This window comes from Lynx rufus, unplaced genomic scaffold (genome assembly GCF_022079265.1).
Source record: "Lynx rufus isolate CCGP_SWC_20201006 ecotype Redwood Valley unplaced genomic scaffold, mLynRuf1.p SCAF_4, whole genome shotgun sequence".
In the NCBI taxonomy this organism is placed as follows: domain Eukaryota; kingdom Metazoa; phylum Chordata; class Mammalia; order Carnivora; family Felidae; genus Lynx; species Lynx rufus.
This window is the reverse complement of record NW_025814856.1, coordinates 91,916,226-91,934,756: the sequence shown is the minus strand read 5'-3', so window position 1 is coordinate 91,934,756 and position 18,531 is coordinate 91,916,226. Positions and strand designations below refer to the sequence as shown.

At 39.0% G+C, this 18,531-nt stretch overlaps 2 protein-coding genes across 4 annotated transcripts in view; one reads left to right on the top strand and one right to left on the bottom strand.

Moving 5' to 3' along the window:
* ABCB4 (ATP binding cassette subfamily B member 4) overlaps positions 1–4,547 on the top strand; it is a 70,817-nt gene extending 66,270 nt beyond the window's left edge. Inside the window, exons 25-27 of the mRNA XM_047097194.1 lie at positions 793–999; positions 3,712–3,858; positions 4,306–4,547. Of these exons, the coding sequence (XP_046953150.1) occupies positions 793–999; positions 3,712–3,858; positions 4,306–4,512 (561 nt within the window). The 3' untranslated portion in view covers positions 4,513–4,547. The remainder of the gene's footprint in view (positions 1–792; positions 1,000–3,711; positions 3,859–4,305) is intronic.
* Positions 4,548–6,476: 1,929 nt separating this feature from the next.
* The window catches only part of CROT (carnitine O-octanoyltransferase), a 48,622-nt gene continuing 36,567 nt past the window's right edge, over positions 6,477–18,531 (bottom strand). For all 3 annotated transcript variants that reach the window (XM_047096643.1, XM_047096642.1, XM_047096644.1), the window contains 5 exons: positions 12,565–12,688; positions 10,525–10,603; positions 10,343–10,436; positions 9,877–9,996; positions 6,477–7,292 (listed from right to left, as the gene is read on the bottom strand). In XM_047096643.1, coding sequence (XP_046952599.1) covers positions 7,172–7,292; positions 9,877–9,996; positions 10,343–10,436; positions 10,525–10,603; positions 12,565–12,688 — 538 coding nt within the window. In that variant the 3' untranslated portion in view covers positions 6,477–7,171. The remainder of the gene's footprint in view (positions 7,293–9,876; positions 9,997–10,342; positions 10,437–10,524; positions 10,604–12,564; positions 12,689–18,531) is intronic.

The following is an 18,531-nucleotide window of genomic DNA, read 5'->3' as shown; positions in this document are numbered from 1 at the left end:
GTAACAATAGCTTGACTACACTGTGTAGGTATGCTGTACTAATACTCTGGTGGGAATATCTTTATTTATGGAGAGGTCAAGACTAAATGTACTTGTTTCTATTCCCTCACCCAGAAGGTTACTGCATTTTCTCAGCTAATATATCACAAGACTTCTCTAGAAGCACTGCGCCTCCTGCTTAAAAAAAATCACCACCACCAAAACCATATTCCCAAAGACAATGTCCTTTGAACTTGTTTTACACAGTATTGAACTCTTGTCCTTAGTGCCATCAGAAAGAGAAATGGGAGAAATTTAAGGCTGGTAGTTCTCAGGGAAAGAGTGGTAGAGGTAGGACAGGAGATACCCAACTTTTGGAATCTGGGGCCACATACTTACCAGCTTTTTTAACTGGTCCACCCAGAAGAGGGGAGTAAAGTCAAGTTGAAAGGTTGGAGTCATTCCAGGAACAGCAGATATGAGTAGGACACCTAATTGCAGACTTCTAGAGGCAGAAGGAACACTGGCCTGGAGGAGGGCAGATAAGGACGAAGAGGAATTTGGAAAGACAAGGCCAAATAAGCTACCATTTTGCTGGTGAGATACAAGAAAGGATGGCCTAGTCACCATAAAAATCATTTTGTTGGCCTCCAACAATGTGAGCACTTAGAGGCTGGGAGTCTTGTTACTTCACAAACTGATGATGCCCACATGCAACAATGCTCCAAATGGTAAATCTGTTAGTTTATGATTTGGGTTTTTTTTTTTTTTCTTTTTAAGCCCGTCTTATAGTTTGTGGACTTTGGTTTTCAGCTCCTAGATGGTCAAGAGGCAAAGAAACTTAACATCCAGTGGCTCAGAGCCCACCTTGGAATTGTGTCCCAGGAGCCGGTCCTGTTTGACTGCAGCATTGCTGAGAATATTGCCTACGGAGACAACAGCCGGGTGGTGTCACAGGATGAAATTGTGAACGCAGCCAAAGCAGCCAACATCCATCCTTTCATCGAGACCTTACCCCGTGTAAGTTAATGCGTCACTTCTTAGGATGAAATCAGTCAACTGCAAACGGTTTTCATCCTCCAAGCAGTACACAAAGTTACACACCAACAAAATCTTAGAGGAGAATTTATCTCTTTAGTAGCACTGGGACCTTGGACAACACACTGAACTGCATACTGTGTTTCCTTCCTGGCAAATGAGAATATTAGTCGTCATGTCTAGATCTTATAAATGCAGTGAGAGGCAAATGAGGTGACATTAGCTGCAAACACCGTCTCTCAGGTTGCAAACTGGGGGCTGTGGGCTGCATTCAGATTGCAGTCCTGTTTGATTTATCCCTTATGGTACTTATATTTTTAATGATTTTTGAGGTAAACATGGACATGTGGTTGTAAGGAACAGAGATTTTACGTACCCTTTACCTAGCTGCCTCCAGTGCCATCTTGCCAAACTGTAATACAGTATCACAACCAGGATATTCACTGATAGAACGTGCTCATCTTAGATCCTCTAGTTTTAGTCGTCATTTGCTTCTGAGTTTAATTCTCTGCACTGTTACTGCACGTGCAGACGCCTCCCCAGCATCCCTCATGTTGCCCCGTTACAGTCAGGCACTTCTCCCTTTTATCCTCACTCCACCCAACCTTTGGCCAACCACTAAGTTTTCCATTTCTCTAATTTTCTACTCTAAGAATGCTATATAAGCATGCATAAACTATTAAGATGAGCTTTTTCCACGCAGCATAATCCCCTCAAGTTCTTGTTCTCTATAGTTCATGCCTTTTTCTCTCTTTAGTGCCATGCCATCCTGATTAGTAGGATGAGTAAGATTGCATGGTACGGATATACCAGCTCGTTGAGCCATTCACCTGTTGAAGCCTAAGTATTACTGTACAGGTTTTAGCGTGAACTGGAGTTTTTATATCTCAGATACATGCCCACAAGTGCAGTTGCTGGACCATATGGTAATTGTGTGTTCAGTTTTCTAACAAACTGCTGAACTGTTTTCCAGAGTGTACCATCTTGTTCCTACCGGCAAGTGTGAATTACAGCTTCTCTGCATCTTTGCCAGCATTTGCTGTTGTAATTCTGATAGATGTGTAGTAATAACTCATTGTGGTGGGTTTCCTAATGAGAAATGTTGAACATCTTTTTACACATTTACATACTTACTTGGAAATACAGACTGTATTTCCTTTTTGGTGAAATAACTTGTTTTTTTTACTTATTTTCTAATTTGAAAAAAATGTTGAGTTCTGACAGATACTTACATATTTTAGTTATTAGTCCTTTGTCAAATACATAGTTTGCAAATATTTTGAGCCAATCGATAGCTTATTTTTTCATCCTTTAACAGGGTGGGTCCTATGCAGAGCCAAGTGTTTAATTTTGATAAGGTCCAGTTAACACGTTTTCTTTATACACATTGTGCACTTGGTATCAAACAGGGCTATTTCCCTAGCCCCAGGTCTTGAAGAATTTCTCCATTTTTTTTAAGTTTTATATTTTCGGATAAAGTTTTTCTTTAATGTTTCAATTTATTCATTTGGAGAGGGCATTATTCTCTTATTTGCATGGTCCCCATCTCTCCCTTGTTAGCTTATTGTAGCTACTGCGTCTGTAGCCAAAGGGCATTTAAGTCACTATGGATTTAAAAATGAGAAAAAGTTCAGTGGAACAATTTTCTCCAGTAATTGGTAAAGGTGAGTTGTCCTGCAAAGATTATTTGAAACTCGAAAGTGATGGCAGGGATCATTAATCTTGTGTCTCAGCTAGCATCTCAGGTTCCACTGAATTAAGCTGAAATAAATAACTATTTTTACCTTTTCTCTTCTGCTGTAACTAACAATCACAGTCATACACTGTCAAACCCTCCATGTTGGTTAACCTTACTCACCCTTAACACCTAGTCATGGACCCTCATATAGAATTTGATTAGCAGAAAAGCTAAAGCTTCAGCTCTTTACTGACATTGGACTTGAGGAAATTCACATTACTGCCTAAGCCCTACAGTACTTTTTTGGCCCTTTATTCCTTCTGCTTTTTTTCCCCCCAGCCTAGAATGTTCTTTCTCAAGATGCAACTTTCCAACTTCCTTCATGCACCTCTTGTTTGTTCTCCTGCTTTCTCTCCATAGTTGCTATTTGCTGCTTCTGATCTTTCATACCATGTTGAATATATTACTCATTTGGCACCTATTTGACCTTAAATAGAGTGCTATATAGGTGGCTGATCTCTTCACATTATAAATTCCTTCAGGGTAACAACAAAAAAAGCTGCCTCCATTTTTATAGTTCTCACAGTTGTTGGTATAACAGGTATTCCATAAATATTTAAGTGAATGAATGAGTTGAAAAGAGAATACACTAGGTTCCATATGAATATTTAACCTTAAAGTTAAAACTCAAATATTTATATTTAACCTTTAAAGACTGCAAAGACATCAGATCAATTGGCATTATGAGAATGGTAAGAACTCAAGAATTTATTGCTCAAATTTCTGTTGCAGAACACTAGTGAGAACTAAAGAACTTTCTTCTAGTTTGATGGTGATTAAGTGGGGGGAAAATTAAATGGATCACCAAGTAGCTGTTATGTAAACTTCTGTTTCCAAATATTTTTTTCCTGTTAAGCAGAACTGTCAAATGTTGCAAAGTACAAGTTTATTCAGTATACCATGAATCATTTTGGGGGGTTAGGACTTGATTAACTTTACTAATGGTTAACTTGCAGAAATATGAAACAAGAGTGGGAGATAAGGGAACTCAGCTCTCAGGAGGTCAAAAACAGAGGATTGCTATTGCCCGAGCCCTTATCAGACAACCTCAAATCCTACTGTTGGACGAAGCTACATCAGCTCTGGATACTGAAAGTGAAAAGGTGTGGCCTCTGCCCTGATGTTCCATTTAATTTGCATAATAGTTTTTGTGTGCTATCAACTACGAGAAAAAGTAAACAAATTTTTCCCAAATTTTGTAAAATTATCTTATTTCCTAAACCAAAAATATTCAAAAGAAAAAAGCAGCATACATCACATTTTTAGCACAATAAAATAGAAATAAAGGGGGACTAATAAGATAATGAAAAACTAGAAATAACAAAAGGGAACTAGTAAGTAAGAGAACTGGACAGAAAACTTAGATACCTGTGATTTAGTGAGAATCGGTTTTTATTATAATTAAAAAGAAAATACTTTTTAAATGCCATTTATGTAAATTTACATGCATTAAAACCAAAGACTCAAAGATTCAGAGATGAGAATATAAAAAGTAAAATATTCTTCTGTGATGGTGAAAGTTTAAGGTTTCTGTTCTGATTGATCATTAGATTGTGCAAGAAGCCCTGGACAAAGCCAGAGAAGGCCGCACCTGCATCGTGATCGCTCACCGCCTGTCCACCATCCAGAACGCAGACCTAATAGTGGTGTTTCAGAATGGCAAGGTCAAGGAGCATGGCACACATCAACAGCTGCTGGCTCAGAAAGGCATCTACTTTTCCATGGTCAGTGTCCAGGCTGGGACACAGAACTTATGAACTCTTGTTACATCTTAAAAATAAATTCAAATTATAGCTTTCTCTGATTTAAACTAGAAATCGTTTTTTTACAAATAATCATATAATTCAGATGTATCTCATTCCATAAGTTTTAGAACATCTGATTTGCTGCTGATACTATAGCATTGTAAATTCAGGAGTTACAAGTGACACCTGTCTTGAGGTATAAAAATGGCAGCCTAGCTGTTATCAGAAACATACAGAGAAAAGACAAGTTCAAATAAAATAAAGCTATAGAGCTAACAGCACAGACACAGGGAAACGTCTTACTGTCCTGAATAGCTGGGTAGATGACAGGATAGACTGGAAAATTTTCCAAAGAAAAAGGAAAAAGACATTCATTGTTCCACTGCCTACTGTCTACCTTGGTGAGTTTCTAAACTATCCTTTTGGGGACCTGAGGTTTGTTTTTTCCAAAAGAATGGATTCCCAACTTTATCATCAAAGTCCAAGAGAAAATGAGATTCTTACACAAGCTAACTTCACAGGCACACATCTGTTCCTGTAAAATAAAAAATTGAACGTTAATTAAAATTTTAACTCCATAAAAATTGCAGTTATCTCAAGGGTAATTTGAAACATTGGAAACAACAATAAAATGCTAGGTTCTCTATTACTTTTTATCACTAATCCTAATTTGCCCAGAATATGTTGAGATAGGGAAAAGAAATCTAGGCAACCTTTGTAACCATACTAAAAGGTTTTTCCTTAATTTCCCATTTGTTTATAATTTACTGAGGCACTATCCATTCTCACCTCTGTCACAGGCTCTTTAGGTAAATAAACTGCCCCAGCTCCTTTCCTCTATCTGTAACAAACCAGATCTTACCAAAGATTTTTTTCACATGGAACCATGTGGGTAGTGGACTAAATTTCAGATTAACCAAGAGAAGAATAGGGCAAGGGGTTCATTACCCAAGGTGACTCAAAAGCCTCTGAAAATTTTACTACTACCAGTCCGGTTGAGACCCAGAAAGCTCTTTGTAAAAAGCATTACAGATGATTTTTACATCAGGCAGGTTAGGGAAACGTGTTAAAGTAGGACAGAAGAGGTTTCTCTGCAGGAGGTGAATAGTTTCTAAAATACCCAAGTCTTTAGACATTATTTAACAACAGCGAACCAAATGATTCTAAATCCCATGGCAATGTAGTCTATAAAATTGTACTAATGAGGAAAAAGGGCCAAAGTACAGAATAGGAGGAAATATGAACTGTTAAGGATGTATCCATTGCTAAAGAAGCCCACTCAACTTTTCACAAAGAAACAGGGGCCACCTGGGTGGCTCGGATGAGCTTCTGACTTCAGGGCAGGTCATGATCTCACGGTCTGTGGGTTCAAGCCCCGCATCGGGCTCTGTGCTGACAGCTCAGAGCCTGGAGCCTGCTTTGTTCCTCCCCCACTCATGCTCTCTCTCTCTCCTTCAAAAATAAAAACATTTAAAAAACTAAAAAAAAAAAATGCTGTTTCTTCTATCAAGAAATGACACTCCCCCCCCCCCCCTTGAATCTACACTGCTATTGCAACTTATTTGGCATTTTATTGGTTAAAACAAGTGACATCACGTGACTTCAGAGCCTAGGCCTCAAGAGGTCTTGCAAATTCTACCTTTCTCTCTGGGAACACTCCCAATGCCAAGTACAGAAGTCAAGGCTAGAATACTGAATGATCAGAGACCATGTGGAGAGTGTCCCAGGTACCAAGTCCCCAGGGAGTGGGGGCTTTACAGCCTCAGTCCAGCACCCTAGTGAATGCAGCCACATTAAACTACAGCAAGATCAGAAGAACTACCCAACTGGGCACAGTCAACTGACACCATCGTGTGAAATAATTGATTTAAGACCGTTAGTTTTCGGTGGTGTTGTACACAGCAGCACCTAAGTTATATCAGAAAGTAGAAGGTCAAACAGGAATCGATTAGTTATCCAAACACCATACAAGAAGCTGTAGGATTGACAGCTTTATTTTCTATTTTGAACAGCAGGGAAAAAAAACCTGTAAAATCCTGAGAATCTGATTCAACATTCAATCTTTTTAAAGTCACCAACTCTAAATATGTGCTTTTATTTTATATTCACAAACTAGTTATAATGAAATTTGATAGGTTTTTTTGTCTATATGCATCACAGAGTATAAACCTCCCTCTAATTCTTATATCCAACAGAAATTCTACTTTTAAATGACCAGTAAATTGTAGTGGTCTTTCCCATCAAACAAAGCAGGCTTGTATCCCTGTGCTGAATGTGGAAGGCAATGATTTCATGGGGAGTTAGCATTTAATCATGTACTTTATATCCTTTGGCAACTAGAAAACGTTAAAGTGCTTGGAAGACAGACTCTACAATGATGGTCAGAGGATTTATAACCTACACAGGTACCAACAAAAATATTTGTAAGTTAAGAGTAAGACTTGCATTATTAAAAATTGTAGACTTGCATTGTTGAGGCTCATCTTCAACTTTCGCATGATGCTATATTTCATTGTATCAATTTGCATTGCTACTGCATCACAGGAAGCTTAAAAATCCTATTTTTATCTTCTAGGTGAGAAAAATCAATATTCCTTTCTATCTCACATCAACAACCCACTCTCCACACCCAGTTTAATATTTTTGTAAATGCTTAATAAATGACTAGTCTCTAAAGACGAGCAGTGTTCATCAGCTGCATCATATCTTGGAAAGAATGAAAAACCAGCTGAACCAGCTTTTCTGCATCAGTTTCTGGGCAGGATTTCCAGGCTGTACTGGCCACATTAAACCTGTGAAGCACAAATAAAAAATGATTAAGTACTATACAAAAATCACAACACAAAGAGGCTCCAAATGGTGATGATGAACACAGCCATGACCTTTACACCATCTGGTAAAATGCCTACTATTATACTTAGGAGAAAATTCTGACTTCTTGTATTACAAGGCCCTGTATCAACTGACCACCCAAACCAAGACTCTGTCTCCAGAAGCAATGTTTTTAAAGCTCTCTAGGTGATCCTCATGTGTACCCAGACTTGAGAACACTGTCCTCCAAATGGAGGACCTCTTCAACTTCTACCCCCACCCAAAGCAACTTCATTGCTAATTAATAGTCATGCTGTTTCTTTCTGTTCCTTATAAATATCAGGCTCTTTCCTACCCCACGACCATATAATTTTGTTCACCAGCAAAGTCACTGTGAAAACGTTAAGTGTATTCTACTTATTTAGAAGGCATTGTTACAGGGCTGGAGATACAACAACAGACAAATCAAAACCCCTGTTCTTCTGGGCTTATATCCTAGGAAGGGAAGAAAGAGAACATACAAATAAACATGGATACCCACTGGATGGTTATGAGTGTTCTAAACAAAAAAAAAAAAAAAAAAAAAAAAAAAATGCAGCAGGTGTGTGTGAAGGAGGCACAAGGGCTATTTTAGACCATCAGAGAAGGCCTCCCCGACCAGAGCAAATTTTAAGCAAATACCTGTACGGACTAACGGAGTGATCCCTGCATGTTATTTCAAGGAAGAGTAGGAGGCAGAGGAAATCACAACCACAAATGCCAGGAGGAGGGAGCCTGCTTGCTGTACTACAGGTACAAGAAGGCAAGGGTGGCTGCAGTAGAGTGAAAGAGGAGGAAAGCTAGAGAGGAAAGGTCAGATCTGTGACTGAGAACTTGATCAGACAGGATCTCACAGGAGGACTCTGAATTTTACTGTGAGTGAGATGAGCTCTTGGAGAATTTTGAGAAGAATGATAGGACTTGAGTCACATTTTTAAAAGGGCATCAGGGCTGTTGTGTAGACAGTGGTCTGTAAGAATGAAAGGGTGGACCCAGAAGACCACGTGAGAACCTGTTGCAATAACCTCAGTGGGAGAAGATGGGGGCTCAGCCCGGATGGTGGCACTGGAGGTAGGAGGCGGTGATCGGAGTCTGGAGAGCTGCTTTCTTGGCATAGTATTAATTCCTTCTCATCCCTAACATCTCAACTTCGCTGTTGCTCTCTGACCACACTAAGTAAAGCGGTGCTCGATCTCGCCCTCCCCACCAGTGTGTCTGTATTACCACATCAGCTTGCTTTCTGGTTCCCAGCACTCATCACTATTTACCTTGCTTATTTGCTTCTGTCTCTCTTTCCCCAGGAGAAAATAAAATCTCTAAAAGCGAAAATCTGGTCTGTCTTGCATCCTGAGTACCTAAAACGCTACAAGTTTCCACTACATACTTCCTGAATGAGTGAATGGATGTTCTGCCCCAGGATCGGGACTTCCAAAGTCAGAGACCTGGTGTGTCTGGACTGAACCCTTGTCACTGCATGCAATACAAGATCCATACTTGTCAGGAAATATGTTAGAATGCTTATGCTCTGTGTCTGATCATGATTTTAGACCGTAGACCCTTTATATGAAAACACAGTAAGATCTATGTTGAACCTTTGTAATTTAACCTTTAATTTGTACATTCATGGACATAAACTAAATACTATGGGAATAAATATCTAAGGACTTAGATGCTAACAAATATAAGTACCACTGGTATAAGAGACTATATGCACAGGTCACACTTGACATGGAGGCAGAAGAGAACATTTTGCAGAACAACCCTGACTGTAAGCTCTTTTTAAAAAGTTAATGAAAAAAATAAATTACAAACTGAAATATGTCATACATATTATCAGTCCAATTGTTCACATTCCATCCGAAGCCCCCAATCCTACCATCTTATTCACATAGTGCTAAATGTGGCCACATGATTTTTTACAAAGCCCCCCAAGCTCTCAAAGATCTCTGAGATGGCCAGACTATATGGATGAAGACCTTGCAAGCCATTCTCCCAATTTTGTATTACCTTATTCTCCACCTAACAGGTTTTAGTATTTTCTTTCTCTTTCTTTCCACAAACATAAATCAAACCTCATCTGAAATTTCATCTGAGCAGGTAAAACATTCTTTTTTGGAATATAAATTAATTTACCTAGTCTCTTATCTTGGTCACATTAGTACTGTTAGGACTACATGAACCACCACATATTTATAGGCAATTACATTCTATGTGTTTTATTACCATAAAACACCTTGCCCAGAATATGTTAATATGTGTACTGAGATTTAAGGATGATGGCAGTATATCACTGAGTCAACCTAAATTGGTGTTCTGCACAAAATGCCTAAGGGACTGATTTGACCAGTGTCCCAAAAGCAGGATAGAGAAACACACATTAAATGCCCACGTGGTAAAAATAATTACCTATGTAGTGAGTGGCAGATGACAACACAGTCAGAATTACAGTGCAAGAAAGACATTCAAAAGACAGAATAAAAGCTCTCTTACTCTATAGCACAGTAAGAATGAGAAGAGCAGTCTCACCTGTCATCTCTGATGTGGTAGAAAAATCCATAGCCATTGTGTACCATGGGAACCACCACTCCCAGGACTCTTGAATACCCAACCAGACTTGTTGAGAGAACAAAGTTTCCACCTCCTCCACTGTATGCCATAAAGAGAGGATATTTTACTAGGCTTACAGAAACTTACATTACTTCAGAAAAGCTTTTAGGGGCCCAGAGGTGGCTCAGTTGGTTAGGCCTCCTAGTTCAGGTCAGGTCATGACCTCTCGACTGCGGAGTTTGAGCCCCACTTTGGGCTCTGTGCTGACAGCTCAGAGCCTGGAAGCTGCTTTAGATTCTGTGTCTCCCTCGCTCTCTGCCCCTCCCCTGCTGGCACTCGGTCTCCCTCTCTCAAAAATGAATAAATGTAAATTTTAAAAAAAGCTTGTAACCTTCAGAAAGAAGGAACTGATTAAGTTATTAAACACTACATTACATTATATTACCTTTTGGAGAAAAGTGGGTCTGTAAAGAGTTCTGGAACTGGAAGATCTTCCTCTTTTGCTATGAGTAAAAGACCTAAAAGATGACGGTCAAATCCTGCAATGAAACCCCAAGTATTAAGCTAGAAAACATTTTTCAACGTGAGAGAATTTTTTTTAAGTCAGAATAATTCCAGTATAAGTACCTTTTCCAGCCAAACAATATTTCATCATTTTATCATGTTTTGCAAAAGCTTGTAACATCTTTCGCTGTCGCTCAAGAGGCTGTGTTAAAAATCAAGACATATTTCAATAAACTGTACAGCAACAACAACAAAAAAACCTGAGCTCAATGTAGTTAGGATGCGGGTCATCTGAGAGAGAAAAGATTTCTAAAAAGACCTTTAGACACGTGCTTCTACTTCTTTTCCTCACTTCTACTGCCTTTTCTTTCCTATAGGTCCTGCATCTTGATTATTTCTTTCCCAGAACAGGAAAAACAATAGGAACTTGTGGGCAGCACTGAAGTGATACTAATAACTGTCAAGACAGAAACAAGTAGGATTTCAATACTAACACACAGTTGTTCAAAATGGTAAGGAAGCAGTTCTAGGACACTAAAATAAATTAACACATAACTATGTCTGTCAAAACTAAAGAAAAAAATACAATACCAAAATACCAGGGGGAAGGAACTACCCTATCGTCTAAATGCTTCAAAAATAAATAAATAAATAAAGTATAGGGGTGCCTGCCTGACTTGGTTGGTAGGAGATGTGACTCTCGATCTCGCGGTTGTGAGTTCAAGCCCCAGATTGGGTACAAAGATTACTTTTAAAACGAAACAAAAATATAAAACAAAACTGTTCTGGTTCCAACACATTAAAACAAGAATCTGTGATTTCAAAAACGTTCAACCACATTAAGAAAAGCTTCCTTTTAAGGCACTTTGGGAAAGTCTGGTTCCAACACATTAAAACAAGAATCTGTGATTTCAAAAACGTTCAACCACATTAAGAAAAGCTTCCTTTTAAGGCACTTTGGGAAAGTCTTCACTTTATTGGTGTTATCTCAAAGGTAGATCGATAACAGTAAAATACTCATAGTATTGAAGACGCTTTGCTGAAATACCAATCAAAAGTACAGTGAGATACCACCTCACACTTGTCAGAATGGCTAAAATCAACAACTCAGGAAACATACTGGCAATGATGCAGAGAAAGGGGAACCCTCTTACACTTTTGGCAGGAATGCGAACTTGTGCAGCCACTATGGAAACAGTGTGGCGGTTCCTCAGAAAGTTAAAAATAGAACTACTCTAACAACCCAGAAACTGCACTACAAGACATTTATCCAAAGGATACAAAACTACTGATTCAAAGGGGCACATGGACCCCAAAGTTTACAGAAGCACTCCCAACAATAGTCAAATTATGGAAAGAGCCAAATGTCCACTGACTGATGAATGGATAAAGGTGTGTGTGTGTGTGTGTGTGTGTGTGTGTGTGTGTGTGTGTGCGTGCACGCGCGCGTGTGCCTCTCTCTCTATATATAGAGAATATTATTCAGCCTTCAGAAAGAACAAACTCTTTCCATTTGAAAAACATGGATGGAACTAGAGTGTATTGTGCTAAACAAAGTAAGTCAGAGAAAGACACATACCATATGATTTCACTCATATATATAATTCAAGAAACAAAACAGATCAACAAAGGGGAAAGGAAGGAAAAATAAGATAAAATCAGAAATGGAGGCAAACTGTAACAGACTCTTAACTAAACTGAGGGTTGCAGGAGAGGAGATGGGGGCGGTGGGAAATGGGGGAAATGGGTGATGTGCAGTAAGAAGGGCACTTTCTGTGATGAGCAGTGGGTGTTCTATGTAAGTGATGGATCACTAAATTCTACTCCTGAAACCAATACTACATTATATGTTAACTAACTTGAATTTAAATAAAATCTTAGAAAAGGAAGGAAGGAAGGAAGGGAGGGAGGGAGGGAGGGAACCAACTTTGCCTAGAAACAGACACAAATGGACTGCTTCTCAGGTCCTTCCTGTTTCATATTTTTCCAAGTATATACTTCATTAGCAAATGAATGAATGCTTCAAAAACTTTCAGAAAAAAATATCTGAAAGTATTTTACTGATCCAGGAGAACTGAAGCCAAGGGGTTCGTTATTCAAGGTCTAAGGATCCTTTAAACAAGTAAACAAATACTATGAATTTTTTGTTTTTCAAATACTCACACTAGTAGAGGGATCCTGCATGGACTGGCACCACCTGACTGCTTCTACTGTACATGACCTCACAGTCTCTGTGCGGCCATGATAAAAGTATCTGGTCATGGCAGTTTCATAGCAGCTGCCAGGGCTACAAGAAAAAATGAAAATACAAGGATGTGTCACAAGAAAGAAAATGCTCAAACATCATCCAAAGAAAGCTTACGTAATAAAGCTGGCTTTGGTCAGAGACTAAGTTCTGTAATACAGACCACAGTCGAGACTTTCAATAACAAAGAGACTATTTTTGGTATCAAAGAGCAAAAAGGTATTCTGATCAACAAGGCCTGGTATTAATACGGGCTGTTTCCAAGGCTTGGCTGCTCTGAGGTTATGTACACTGGAGTGTGTGTGGTAGGTGGCCTGTAAGATGCACCCGCAGTGATCCCTGCCTCCCGTTATTTATGTATGCTCTGGTGTAACTCCTCAGATGGAGTGTGAGAGGGACCTCTTGATTTGCTTCCACTGAAAAGAACAGGACAAAGGTGATGTCATTTCTGAAATAAGGTTACAAAGAGATCTCACTGCTCTCACTTCCTCAATATGAGGAACACAAGCTGCCATGCTGGAAGGTGCCCTACAGTGAGACCCAGGTAGCAAGAAACTGAGGGAGGCCTCTGGAAAACAGCCTCGGAGGAAGTGATCCCTGTTAATAATCACATGAATGAGCCTGGGAGCAGATCCCTTCTGAGTACCTTCAGATGAGAAAAGAGCTGAATGACACTCTAACTACAACCTCAGCAGACTACTACAATTGTATTTACCCACAGACTACAAAAATTCTAACTCAAAGGGATACATGCACTCCAACGTGTATAGCGGCATTATCTACAAAAGCCAAATTATGGAAAGAGCCCAAATGTCCATCAACAGATGAATGGATAAAGAAGATATGGTATACATATACAATGGAATGTTACTTGGCCATCAAAAATAATGAAATCTTGCCATTTGCAACGACATGGATGAAGTTAGAATGTAAGAAACAAAACAGACAAGCAAAGGGGGGAAGAAAAAGAGGCAAACCAAGACAGACTCCTAACTACAGAGAACTGATGGTTACCAGAGGGGAGGTGGGTGAGGGGTTGGAGATTAAGGAGTACACATGTTGTGATAAGCATTGGGTATTGTATAGAAGCTTTGAATCACTAAATTGTACACCAGAAACTAATACTACACTGTGTTAACTAACTGGAATTTAAACAAAAACTTAAAAAAAAAAAAACACTACAAGAAAATACTATAGACCATTATCCCTTTATGAATATAGATGCAAAAATCCTCAAATTAGCCAACCAAATTCAGCAGCATATTAAAAAGGACAATTCACCATGCCCAAATGCAATATATCCTAGGAATGTAAGGGTGGTTCAACAAATGAAAATCAATCAATGTAATACACCTTATTAATAAAATGAAGGATAAGTCCTAGAGTAATTGAGACAGAAAAGCATCTGACAAAATCCAACACTCTCCAGTAAAAAACGCTTAGTATACTAGGCATAGAAAGAAACTTGCTCAACATGATCAAGGGCATTTATGAAAAACTCACAGCTAACATACTCAAAAGTGAAAGACTGAAACCTTTCCATCTAAAAGGAGCAATATGACAAGAATGATTCAGCATAGTACTGGGTGTTCTAGCCAGGAGAAAAGAAATAAAAGGCACCCAAATTGGAAAGAAAAAAGCAAAACTATCTCTATTTACAGACAACATGATCTCATGTTTAGAAAACCCCAAAGAGTCCACAAAAAATTGTTAGAGGAAATAAACAAGTTTGGCAAAGTTTGTTTATTTTTTAATGTTTATTCATATTTGAGAGAGAGCACGCACGCGCATGCGTGAACGGAGAAGGAGCAGAGAGAGAGGGAGACACAGAATCCGAAGCAGGCTTCAGGCTCTGAGCTGTCAGCACAGAGCCTGACACAGGGCTCGAACGCATGAACCGTGAGATCATGACCTGAGCCAAAGTCAGACGCTTAACTAGTGAGCCACCCAGGGGCCCCCGGCAAAGTTTAAAGATACAAAACTAACACACAAAAATCAGCTTCATTTCCATACGCTAGCAATGCACAATCTGAAGAAAATTAAGAAAACAACTGCATTTACAACAGTGTCTAAAAGAATAAAATACTCAAGATTAAACTTAACCAAAGAGGCAAAAACAGTATACACTAGAAACTACAGAACATTGCTTGAAGAAATTTTTAAAAACATAAATAAATGGAAAGGGATCCTGTGTTCATGGACTAAGACTTATTATCATTAAGGTGACAATACTACCCATAGCAGTCCACAGATTCAAAACTCCCAACATTTCTGCAAAAATGGAAAAACTAGGGGCGCCTGGGTGGCGCAGTCGGTTAAGCGTCCGACTTCAGCCAGGTCACGATCTCGCGGTCCGTGAGTTCGAGCCCCGCGTCGGGCTCTGGGCTGATGGCTCAGAGCCTGGAGCCTGTTTCTGATTCTGTGTCTCCCTCTCTCTCTCTGCCCCTCCCCCGTTCATGCTCTGTCTCTCTCTGTCCCAAAAATAAATAAATGTTGAAAAAAAAAATTAAAAAAAAAAAAAAATGGAAAAACTAATCCTAAAATTAATATGTTATTTCGCAAAGAGCCAAGAACTGCCATAACAATCTTGCAAAGAACAAAGGTGAAGGACTCACACTTTTGGATTTCAAAACTTACTACAAAGCTACCATAATCAAAATAGTATGGTATTGATATAAGAAGAGACATACAGACCAATGGGATAGAATTGAAACCCCAGAATTAAACCCTTACATCTATAATCAATTGATTTTAAACAACAACATCAAAACCATTCAATGAACAGTCTCTTCAACAAATAATGCTGGGAAAACTGAGTATCCACTTGAAAAAGAATGACATTGGACCCTTACCACACAAAACTTCTAGAAGAATATGTAAGGGGAAAACTTCAGGACATTGGATTTGGCAACTATTTCTTGAATATGTCAACAAAAGCACAGGCAACAAATAAAAAAAAAAAACAGATAAACTGGACTTCAAAATTAAAAACTTGTGCATCAAAGGGTACTATCAAGAGAGTGAAAAGAAAACCCACAAAATGGGAGGAAATATGGCAACCCAATTACCAAATACACAAAGGACTTTTATGGACAGTTTGCCAAAGAAGATATACAAATGGATAATTAACATATGAAAAGCTACACAACCTCATTAGTCAATAGGGAGATGCAAATAAAAACCACCATGAGATACTACTTCACAAATAATAGAAATAATTTTTTAAATGAAAAATTAAGTGTTGGCAAGGATGTGGAGCAACTGGAACCCTTACATATTGCTGGTGGGAATGTAAAATGGTATAACCATGGTAGAAAATAGTTTGGCAGGTGCTCAAAAAGTAAAAGAAAATTATCACACAACCCAGCAATTCCACTCCTGGGTACAGACTCAAAAGGAAACTGAAACAGGGACTCAAACAGATACTTGTACGTGAATGCTTACAACAGTATTATTCACAAGATCTAAAACATAGAAACAACCCAAGTGTCAACCAAGAGATGAATGGATAAACAAAATGTGGTATACTCACATAATGGAATATTATTTAGCCATAAAAAAGAATAAAGTTCTGATTCTACAACATGGATGAATCTTGGAAACATTATCCTAAGTTAAATAAATCAGACACAAAAAGACAAATTCCACTTACATAAAATATCTATAAAAATAGTCAAGTTTATAGAGACCGAAAGTAGATTAGATTACCAGGGGCTGAGGAAACAGTAGGAATGAGAAATTATTTTTCAATGGGTACAGAGTTTCTGTTTGGGGTGATGAAAAAATTTTGCTATAGACAGTTGTGACGGTTGTATAACATTATGAATGTAATTAATGCTGCTATATCATACACTTAAAAATGGCTACAATGGCAAGTTCTATTTTATATATTTTACCACATTAAAAAAAAGATACTCAAATGCTTAAGGCAAATACTAACAGTGTATTGTAAGGCTTGTAACATATGTAGAAATATAATGTTATGACAACAACAGCACAAAAGATGGGAGAATCAAAATAGAAACATTCTGTTTTAAAGTTCTTACATTATACTTCAAATGGAAAATGTTATTTAAAGGTAGACTCTGGTAAGTTAAAGATGTGCTTTATAAACCCCAGTTCAACTATTAAAAGCAAAACAAAACAGTATATCTGACAATGGAAATAAAAGGGAACAAGTGAAAAAAAATGAATTCAAAAGAAGATGAGGGGCACCTGGGTGGCTCAGTTGAGCTTCTGACTTTGGCTAAGGTCATGATCTCACAGCTCGTGAGATCGAGCCCCGCGTTGGGCTCTGTGCTGACAGCTCAGAGCCTGGAGCCTGCTTCGGATTCCGTGTCTCCCTCTCTCTCTGCCCCTAACCCACTCGCATTCTGTCTCTCTCTCAAAAATAAAATAAACATTAAAAAAAATCCAAAAGAAGATGAAAAAGAACAAAAATCAGATACGATAAAAAGAAAAGAAACAGCAATATGGTAGACTTAAACCTATCATTACTGATAATTATATTAAATATAAATGACCTACATATCCTATTTAAAGACACATATTCTCAGGGCGCCTGGGTGGCTCAGTTGGTTGAATGTCCCACTCTTGATTTTGGCTCAGGTCACGATCTCATACTCGTGAGATCAACCCCAACATTAGGCTCTGTGCTGGGCGTGGAGTCTCCTGTTTTTTCTTTTAATTTTTTTTTAAAGTTTCTTTATTTCTGAGAAAGAGTGAGCAAGAGTGAGGGAGCATGAGCAGGGGAGGAGCAGAGGGAGACACAGAATCCGAAGCAGGCTCCAGGCACCGAGCTGTCAGCACAGAGCCCGATGCGGGGCTCGAACTCGCGAACTGCGAGATCATGACCCGAGCCGAAGTCAGAAGCTCAACTGACTGAGCCACCCAGGCGTCCCTGGGTGTGGAGTCTCCTTAAGATTCATTCTCTCTCTCTCTCTCTCTCTCTCTCTCTCTCTCTCTCTCTCCCTCTGCCCTTTCCCATGCTTACAGGCAGCATGCTCTCTCTCTCTCTCTCTCTCTCTCTCTCTAAAGAAAAAAGAGAAAGAAAAAAAAAAAAAGGACACATATTCCCTGATTAGGTTTTTAATTTTAATGCTTATTTATTTTTGAGAGAGACAGAGCACGAGCATGCACGTGAGTGGGGAAGAGGCAGACAAAGAGAGGGACACAGAAACCACAGCAGGCTCCAGGCTCTGAGCTGTCAGCACAGAGCCCAATGCGGGGCTCAAATTCAAGAACCAAGAGATCATGACCTAAGCCGAAACCAAGAGCCGGACAGTCAGCCAACTGAGCCACCCAGGTGCCCCTGGATTTTTTTTTTTTTTTTTTTTACACTCAGCTGACTGAGCCGCCCACATGCCCCTGGATTTAAGTTTTATTTATTTTGAAAGAGAAAGAGAACAGGAGTGGGGAAGGGGCAGAGAAAAAGAGAGGGAGAAAGAGAATCCCAAGCAGGCTCCACACTGTCAGTGCAGAGCCAGATGCAGGACTTGAGCTAACTGTGAGATCATGACCCGAGCCAAAACCAAGAGTCAGGTGCTTAACCAACTGAGCCACCCAGGTGTCCCTCAGACTGGATTTTTAAAAAGCAAGATCAAGGAGCTTCTACTTCTGCTTAAGATTTAAGAAAGTCTCAACATACCATTTCTCCAATCCTAAAAATTAGTAAAGACTGGATAATCTATAAAATCATGAACACATCAGGAAACTGAGGCTACAAGAAAACCAAGTGATTTGAACTCCAAAGAACATAAAACCCCTCGTAGAACAAAGCAGACACTTCAGAAGTATTAAGGTTATGAAAAACAAGACTATGAAAGTGTCACAGATCAAAACTCTAATATACTAATGATGTTAAGTCCCAATTAGGACAAGGTGCT